The 9,536-nt window shown below is 40.6% G+C and overlaps 1 protein-coding gene across 1 annotated transcript; it reads left to right on the top strand.

Annotated features, from left to right (window-relative positions):
* Positions 1–512: 512 nt before the first annotated feature.
* Positions 513–8,983, top strand: LOC104277064 (kazal-type serine protease inhibitor domain-containing protein 1-like). The gene is made up of 4 exons (XM_009873595.1): positions 513–1,247; positions 5,849–6,009; positions 7,593–7,737; positions 8,627–8,983. The coding sequence occupies exons 1-4, from the start codon at positions 791–793 to the stop codon at positions 8,770–8,772; spliced, it is 909 nt and encodes a 302-aa protein (XP_009871897.1). The 5' UTR covers positions 513–790; the 3' UTR covers positions 8,773–8,983.
* Positions 8,984–9,536: the final 553 nt, after the last annotated feature.

Genomic DNA, 9,536 nt, shown 5'->3' with positions numbered 1-9,536 from the left:
AACACGGAGCACATTATTTTGAGCTGCAAACCACAGATGCCCGTAAACACTGAAAAGAAGCTAAATGTAAAGAGACTAATGGGTTCCTTAATGGGTCTGGGCACCTAAATCCAAGAATTTAAAGTCAGTTCCAGCTGTCTTGGACTGACGCTTGCTTGTAAAGAGCCTGTAGGTAAATTGTTAATTCAGAACCCCCTAGCTGTGGTTATTAGTGGCTGCAATTTGGGGTTAAAGCTTGCTCCAGTCTGTGGAGCGCTGGCTTAGCTGTAGGGTATTGGTATCTTGGGTGCTACTTTGTACCCATGTTTATTTTTTTGGGACTGGCTTTTCCAACTGATGAGGGGAGAAGAAGTCATAGCAGTTAATTTCATTTTGCGCTAATTTACTCGGATCCCCACTCTACAATAGCAGCAATATAATGTTGTTTCAGTGGAGCAACACTGCAAATTTGGCTCAAGCAGAGACAGTGAGCAAACAGCTTTTCAGAGAGCTTCAACTCAGCCGTCAGAAGGGGCAGTTTGGTCTCTGTGCAAGCAACATTCGCATTCCAAACTGCATTAGAGAAAAGCCGGTGTGTTTGTATGTGTTTTTATTATAAGTTCCAGAGTAGGAATCTGATGCTAATTTCTTCTTAAAGCCTGTGTTTGCAGTAGAATTTATATTTTAAAACAAAAAAGGACTGTGATGTTTTCCTCTCACTAGCTCACTCTTTTTTTTTTCCTTCTTCTTCTTTTTTTCCCCCCTGGCTTTACTCCAAGGACTTTTTCTGCTTGTTTGTTGCATTCTCAAGATGAAGCACCCGATAGTTACAGCAGTGCTGGTAGTACTGGTGCAGGTTTCTCAGAGTTTCCCTGCCTTGTACCACCGAGGTTGGTGGAGGCTGCTAAGGGAAGGAGACAGTTGTGGAAAATGTGATTTGGCTCTTTGCTCTGAGCCTAAAGACTGTCTCGCTGGGACTGTATTGGACCGTTGCGGCTGCTGTCCCGAATGTGGAAATGTGGAAGGTCAGATCTGCGACTTGGACCAGGGCAATCATTTCTACGGACAATGCGGGGACAACCTCGAGTGCAGGTTGGATGCTGATGAAGCAAGGTTTGGGGTAGTCCCTGAGCCCCAGTGTGTGTGCAAGTCTCAAGAGAGTATCTGCGGACCCGAAGGGAGAACCTACGAGAACATCTGTCAATTCAACAAGGCTCATGCTCTGAAAAGAAATATCAGCATGAAACATAAAGGACCCTGTGAATCAGGTAATATGCACAGAGGCGCTTCTAAACTGAAAAGAGATCTGATTCTCATTTTCAGATCTTACTAGATGCTCTAGTCTAACTTTGCGAAACTAATACTGCATTTTTGTTCTATTTGTCATTATTGTAAGACTACTTTGTGGTAAACGTGGTTCAGCAACTGGCACTTAATCTTGTATGTTACAAGCTTCTATATTAGACCAGTGGATTAAATCACATGGTGACTTCTACACATTAGTTCTGTTCTGGATGAGCAGAGTGTGAGATACTTTCTACAGAAATTGCATGTGTAGTTGGGAATAGGTAAATAGATAGGATAGTCTGGGAGGACTGGACAAATAATTATTATTATACGAGAACTCACCCGATATTGAAATGGTGATAGCAGTGCAGATGTCATTCATATATGCATATATATATATACAGACTCACATACATGTATGTACAGATACATGTATGCATGTGTGCATCCACCTGTGTGTATACATGGTAAGCAGTGAACAGAGGCAATATGAGAAGATAGGGCTTTATTAACAGGTCTGTTCTTATCACAAAGAAGTCCATAATAATCTAGTTTCAGAATCATGACAAAATCTAGCTAGCCCTTGAGACAGAAATCCAAATGTTACTAACAAAACCAAACTGAAACAATTTTCCTAAAGACACTTAGAGTGCTTAAACAGCTGCTTGGGATGTTTGTTAATGGAAGGATTCTTAGCTGGGTTGTACAGGGTAGTCGTGCCTCCTGCTTGTACGCTGTTCTCATTCTTCACACTAATACAAGTCTTTACTCCTGGGCAGTTTTTATCTAAGTCACATGAATATAAAAAGGGAACAGGTTTTTGTTTTCTGAATGAGAAATTGCTATTTTAACTATTTTAATTCTTTAATTTTTTATTTAAATATTTAATATTTTCCCAAATGAAGTAAGTAGAAGAGGTCTCTGGGTCACAAATGCGTCACAGTTCTGGGAATCTGAAACTGCATCTCTGGCAAAGGTCCATCTATGAGAATAAGTCGGGTACACTTTACCCACTCCTCACCAGCAATCTATTGCCTCCAATTTAGACTGTAGGCTGTGTTTTTACATTGAATGAACACAGGATATTGAATACTTAAAAGGAAGAGTGATGAACAGCTAATACCAGACTTATTTCCTCTTTCTTTAGCTGCAAGAGAAACATCCAGTAAAGAATCCCTCCTTTGCCGTTAGGGTATTAAGTTTGGAAATGAGGCTTGTCAGCGAAGAGACATTCAGAAAACTCAGGGCGTACCAGCCCACTGTATGACTGAAAGTCTGTTAGCCCTCGGGTAGGTGTTCTTACTCGGGATTAAAATAGCACTAGTTCTTGCCAGCATAACCCCTTCAGGAAGATTTCAGTTACAAGTGCCACTCTAGTAGCGATGTCATTAACTTGGCAGCTGTTCATGCGTACCGGCTGAAAGCAATGGTCTGTTCTAATTAATTAAAAAGAACTGGCCATGTTCAAAGAGCTTTAATTTGGAAGTGCTTTTAATTGGTGGTGGTGTCATGCACCGGGCCTTGCTGTCACCCCAGAGGCACAGAACACTGTGCTCACCAGGCAGGAGGAACGAGCTCACCTGCTCTGCATGCAGGTATCACCCCCCAACACCTCCCTGGGTGTCCAGAAAGGCTGGACGCTCCCTCCAGAAATGCAAAGAAATTTCCTCAGATCGCTCAGCTTACTGAATTGCAGAGAAGCCTGGGGGTAAGTACATAGGCAGGTCAGTAGTTAAGAAAAACGGGGCCAGTCTCCCTGGCTCTTGCAGAAGGGAAGCGCAAGGGCCCCTCTTCTCAAGCTCCCCGAGCAGCAGCTCACCCTGCCGGGTTTGCAGATTGTGTTTTAGACCCTGGAAGGAGGTGGGTTTTCCAGCAAGCGGCAGGGCAGAAAGGTGCTCCCTGAGGGGCACCAGCGCACCTCAGTCCCTCTAAGAGCCCACAGTGAGCCCCTTCTGTGCCGGCGCAGCGGGCGCCTGGGAGCGCTCCGTGCTCTGGACTGGCCTGGCTTGGCTGCAACCGAGCACAAAAAGGCAACAGGGAGCCTGGCTCTAAGAGTAGCAACCTCGATGCTGCACTCGCTTTCTGCTGACTCCAATTTGCATGAGAAACAAACGCTCAGCACTGTGGGATTTTGGTACCAGGCTATAAATATAACCTTCACTCAACTCAAAAGTACGTTGTTTTGTTATTTCTTCTTCAAAGCATCTGCTGTTTCCTATTGATGCCAAATGGATTAATCGTACACAGCAACCAATGAATAAATAAATAACAATAAACTCCTTTCATCGCAAGAGTATAGCCTTTTATCTTTCATCTGTCACCAGAAAAAGGAGAAGAAAAAGGCCTAGCTCACAAAAGAAACACTGAAAAAGACTTTCTTTTCCTGAAAGCTAGTTTTGATCAGTTTATCTAATAATTTACCCAGGTTACTAAGTACATTTATTATATACAGATTCTCCACACTTAATCCATCCCCATTCACATTCTAACCTCTCTTGCTGATGATTTAACTAAGTAACAGAACAATCTAGCAGGGATTCTCTTTATGTATAGCTGCGTCACATAATTGAATTTAAATGTAAGTTTTTGGAGTAAAAAAAATAAATAAACAAGCCACAAAACGTTCTGCCATTTTCATCAAATCAGACATAGATTAGCAAACATTATTAATATGAGTTAAGGTGGAAAAAAATTGTCTAATTCATTAGTCTGGAGCGATATTGAGGTAATGTTGATTGTGAAAAGTGAAGCAATATTTTGACTTTTCCTGGGTTCTGGTTTATGTCTTCTGTAACACATGAGGATAAGGAAAGGAGCAACTACGTCCAGACACTGAGACATCAGAAAGCTTTCCATAGCTATCAGGGAAAAATTTTCTACTCCAGGAATCAAATTACAGGTTATCATAACAGTAAAACACTTGTTTTATCCTGTGTTCCAGGTTCAGAAAGGGCAGGTTGGTAAGTGTTGTCAGTGTATCCACAGGTCGCCTGTGCTAGCAGCCTAACAAAAAAATACTAACCAGTCACCATCTGCCTATTGAAAAAGTTTAAAATTATTCCTGTCCAGGAATTTCAATGTTTCAGTATCAGACCCTATATATGTTCACAGGCCAAAAATTTCTCATCCAAGAGACTCAGTTAATGCTGATTTGAATACAAGATTTTTGAAATAATATACAGATCCTGAATGTACAGTTGTCATGAAAGAACAAACATTTAAGGGTTTAAGAATCCTAGTTTAAAACCTTGATTTTGAAGAGTATCTGGATTGTTTAATGTGGCATTCATAAATGTGGAAATGGATACTTTTCTGTATAATTTGTTTGTAGTTAATTTCAATCGGTATGCATTTCATATTTTCTGCACAGATACCAATCCTGAAAAACTGACAGACGTATTGGAAACTTTGCTTGAAAACCTGGAACGGGCTGTTAGAATTTCAAATGCTGAAACATAAATGCTTTACCTACATATTGATTCAATTACTGCAAGTAAAAATATATTATTTACTCTAATTTTTTATTTCCAAGCATCTGGGATCCATACAAAACTAAAAACAATAATTAAATACGAGTCTAATGGCCCAGAAAATGCATTCATTTTTAAACACTGATATGGAAATAGAAAAAAAAAAACCCAAACAGACTTTAGAAGAAAAAAACATTTCTTGCTGAGGACAAATAGATCAGGAAAAACAGCAAGAGATCTCCAAAACAGGAAAGCTGTTGTAGCAGTAAATACGTTACTTTGCTCTCTGCTGCTGAACATCATCACCTACCGTTAACATTTAGTGTGTTCACACATCTTTACAGAGGCATACATATTTCAATCATGTATGAGTGCATCAGGTGATAGTTTATTTTTCAATGTCTTCAAATCCCTGGACTGGCTCCCTCTCGTGGTTAACGTCAGCTTTTTCTCTGGGAAAAAGTGGGGATAGGATAATTCAAAGACAATAAATAAACAGCGGTGGGGGATAAGGGTAGGAGAACAATAGGAAACAAGTATGCATAAATCTAATACTTGTAATAAACATAACATGAAACCTTATAAAAATAATTGGATTTCAATCATTTTTATTACTGGTCTCATAACAACCACATGAGACAAAATTCATAGCAACTGATGATAAATGTGAAGCATACTAATGCTGTTATTCTGTAACTTGCTGCAAAACGTAACAGAAATTAAAAAGAACTGTCACGAACAATTAAGTTACTGTGTGATTGTCTGCTAAAGAATTTCTTGTACTTTCCTGTGAAGGTCTGGCTGAGTACTGGCTGCTTGACTGGTGCATTTTGAGTCGTCTACAATGACAGCTCATGGGACACAAATTAATCTTAAGTTTCACAATCACGTGCAAGGGGAAGGACAGACAGGTCTTTTGAAATAAGAGCTTTTAAAAAGCCTGTTCACCTTTAAATGGGACATGAGGTGTTCTGAGCTTTAAAAGCCGCTTAAAATCACGTGACTAACGTGTGAGATAGCAAAAGGTAAACCGGTTTTATCACACAAAATAGGAATTACCATTATATTTTTTTGTGTTGTCTTTTGCTCACTGTTCTGCTGGTTCTTTGCAGCTCCTGTCATTTCTATGCCACCTCAGGATGTTGAGAATTTCACAGGCAATGATGTCATTTTTGGCTGTGAGGTGTCAGCCTACCCTATGCCACAGCTTGAATGGAAAAAAAAAGGGAATAAAATGTTTCTGCCGGGAGATGATGCCCACATCTCAGTACAGGTAAAACCTGATTTTTCCATGTCCTATGGTTCGGGCTGAGGAGCAGGGGCATTAATTGGCAAATTCCTCCTACAGAATACAATACCGCTGCAATAAATACCTTCCCAATAGCGGCCCTCTGACTGCATCAAGATTTACCACTTCAGTCAGAGCAAGGATCTTTGCTTTGGCAGGCCAAGCAGAAGCAGTAAGAGCTAGGGTACCATGCGGCCCACTTCAGAGAAAGAAAAGATGGAAGATTCTCCTTATATAGGTATGATTCTGGAAAAACTGAGTGAACGTACAAATGGAACTATTTAGCACCCACCTACAGGAAGGTGCGTTCTGGGAAGGACGGCTGTTGGCAACGATTTTTCTGCCCCTGCTGCAGCAGCACGGTTCTGGCAGGTATCTTGACTTCTCCTTTGCAAGATGCTGTTTCTGGAGACCTGCCGTTTGGGTTCAGTCCCTGAGGTGTTCAAAAGGAAAGCAAAGACACTTGCTCATCTGGTGGAGGACACTGTGTTTTAATCTGAGGGAGAAGAGTAGAATGGTGTTAGCACAGGCTTTAAGCAAATATAGAAATAGCTTGAAAGTTTGAGCTAAAATTAAATAAATCAAAATGCTGATCGTTTTAAATGGAAATAACATTCTGGGAAGATGAGCTAACAAAGCCAGGTGTACAGGCAGGCTGCAGTAAGGCTGAAGCCTGCACCTGTGTGCCTTCTCCAATGGCCTACGCAGAGAAATGCATGGCAAATCTAGCTTTTTGGATACAGAAATCAATCGGGCACAACCTGAACAAAAAGGTAGAGCGAAAAAGCACAGAATAAGCTAGTTAATGCGTCAAAGGTACTGAAGTACGAAGAGTCCAAGTTATCTGGAAATGTTTTGAGAGGCAGCGTGAACTCAAGAGGGATTAGGGAACTTAAAGTTTCTCAGAAACAAGGGTGCAAAGGGACACATCCAAATGTCGGCCACCTCAGTGGCTAAACTGAACTGTGATAACCCAGCTCATTAACAGATCCAGCACAAAAGCACCTCCACTGTTAGTGGTTTTGTGTTACTTGTTTGGAGAAGAAAACTCACCCCTTTGGGAGGCTTTAGCCCAAGTCAGCTGAAACTGATTGTCATGAAGTGTGAAAGCTCACGGTAAGTCGTGACAGGCTGTTAAAACCTGTATCCTGAGCATGGGCTTGGCAGGGCACCTCGGCCCTGAAGAAGTGCACCAGATCCCCCCCTGCCGCTCTCATCCTCCAGAAATCTGTGAGCAGGAGGGCAGCGCTCTGAAGCAGCAGAAAGAAGTGGTGCTGGGACAAGAGACGGGAGGGGCACTGGGAATCGGGAGAATGAGAAGGAAAAGGAATAAGTGCATTGTGGAGGGCAATGAAGTTTGAAGAGCAGAGATGGGAAAGCATGAACTCAGGGGCACGGAGCAGTAAGAAGTTAAAACAAAGGCAGCAGAAATAAAGAGAATCAAAGCACAAAGGCAGTAAACAAAAAGCAAAGTTTGGAACAATGTTTAATCCACCCACGATTATTTTGAGAAATACCATGGTGTCTCCTAGCTACTTAATTTCAACTATTTATTTCTCTTCTCAAAGGCAAGAGGTGGGCCTCAGAAGTATGGTGTGACAGGCTGGCTGCAGATTCAAGGCCTCAAAAAATCAGATGAAGGCGTTTACATCTGCCACACCAAAAATAAGTACGGTGTGACATACGCCTCTGCAAGACTCAAAGTCATCGATGGTACTTGTATTTTTTTTTATTTGTATGTAAAGAATATAAAAATGCATGAAAAAGGGTGCAAAGGATGGGTTTGTCCGGATGCAAATGAAGCGTATGAGAAATTACCTAAAGATGTCCACATTTGGTGTTTTTCTTTTACTTTATGGCCTAATGGGTTAATATTGTACTATTCTGCTGCAAACTGCACCACCTTCCAGAAAACAGAAAGCTGTGGATTATAGCCATGCAGCTGAGACATATGCTATTCTACAAAATACATGTTATCCTACAGAAGTCCTTTGATGTTAAGAAATACTCTGCACCCAGGACAACAGCCGTTGTAGTCTTTGAACCATGATAGTTCTGCCTGGCTGTTTATTTTACAATAATTAGGAAGGAAGCAGTTGTTGCTCCTTAATGACAGTGTTTGGAGAGATGTAAGAAATAGCTTTACTATTGTTTTGCACTGGGCCCAGTCCTGCAGAAAAACATCCTTCTTCCTGTGGGGAGAAATGGGTTTCCTGGCAAATGGAGGATAAAGATGCATTGTCTTATAGTTTATCACTTGTCTAGTTTGTCACTGGCCTTGTTTCTGCAAGCAGTATTCAAAGCTTTACTGGCTCTGGTCATATTTTCAGGTGCACAGGATCTGCAGAGGACTGAACTCATAGTTTACTACTGTTGGGAATTAAATGTATTTTCAGCATCTTACAACGTGAATGGTACAGAAATGTGGTCATATATCATGAGCTTCAGTAATATGAGGCCAAGTTACAGGACAAAAGTCCTTTCAATAGAAAACTTAATAAGGATTCAGAAATGCTGAGCTTGCTGTACAGATCCAAACGCATACTTTCCTCTTTGTTCCTATCTACAACTCATTTAATCTGGATTCAATTATGTCTTGCAGGTTCATCTTCTGCATTTGCATTTACTGCTGGCAGTAAAAGTGCAAGCTACAGCGTTGAATATGGGGAGTATTATGACCATTCTGATGATGAAGATGACGAAGAATATGAATCTGGGGACTATGAAAATCAAAACGACTCTGAATAATAAGTTTTAGACATCTGTTGTCCAATACCTTTCACACTCTATTACATTTACTCGTAGTCTCTGTGCTGTAAATGGCTCCTCTGATAACACGCATATTCACTTGTATATCGACCTTTCCAAAATTCAACTTCAGCTGAAGTGTATCATGCTACTTACCAGAAATAAGAACTGTTGTAAATCCACACATTTAGATCGTTAAATAAAATTCTTAAACATGCACCGGTCTACTAAGTATACTGAAGGGATCAAATTTTACGTTAATTTTTAAAATGTAAATTATAATTTCTGTCATACCTTCTAACTTGTCTAGCAAAAATGTCCACATTTAAATTTTTTACCTTGTATCAATTTCATTTCTTCTGTTATGTACTAAGAAATATCAAGAGATTGTTCACATGGCAACAAGCCTCAGTATGAAGGTTGCAAAAGTCTTTAGTTCATGTTTTTTCGTGACTTTCAGGAAGATTTGCCTTCTCATTTGAAACTTGCCATGGTTAGTCTCATCAAGCGTGACTTATCTGTCTTTTGGGAGGTTATTCTGTTTACTTTTAATAGATACACGAAGCAATGATGGCCTGAAGCAAGTAAATGCTGGTTTACTAGCATACTCAAAAATACCCAGAATAGCGTTCTTGTGCATTTAAGCAGCCGAGCACACCTTTTGATTTCTTTTTGTAACAGTTCCTGCACTGCTTACAGTGTCGCCTTCTTCCCACTTCACGGTTCGGGATTGTTATTTTTACTCTGAACAGCATCGTGTTTGG

This window comes from Apaloderma vittatum, unplaced genomic scaffold (assembly GCF_000703405.1).
Source record: "Apaloderma vittatum isolate BGI_N311 unplaced genomic scaffold, ASM70340v1 scaffold26497, whole genome shotgun sequence".
NCBI lineage: Eukaryota > Metazoa > Chordata > Aves > Trogoniformes > Trogonidae > Apaloderma > Apaloderma vittatum.
The sequence above is the reverse complement of the archived record's forward strand: the minus strand, read 5'-3'. Positions and strand labels throughout refer to the sequence as shown.

What these genes read in the sequence shown, in the direction of transcription:
- LOC104277064 (XM_009873595.1), top strand. Translation starts at nt 791, where the DNA reads ATGAAGCACCCGATAGTTACAGCAGTGCTGGTAGTACTGGTGCAGGTT. An exon ending in ATGCCCACATCTCAGTACAG is followed by an intron (nt 6,010 to 7,592) that starts GTAAAACCTGAT and finishes CTCTTCTCAAAG; the next exon opens with GCAAGAGGTGGGCCTCAGAA. An exon ending in AAGACTCAAAGTCATCGATG is followed by an intron (nt 7,738 to 8,626) that starts GTACTTGTATTT and finishes TATGTCTTGCAG; the next exon opens with GTTCATCTTCTGCATTTGCA.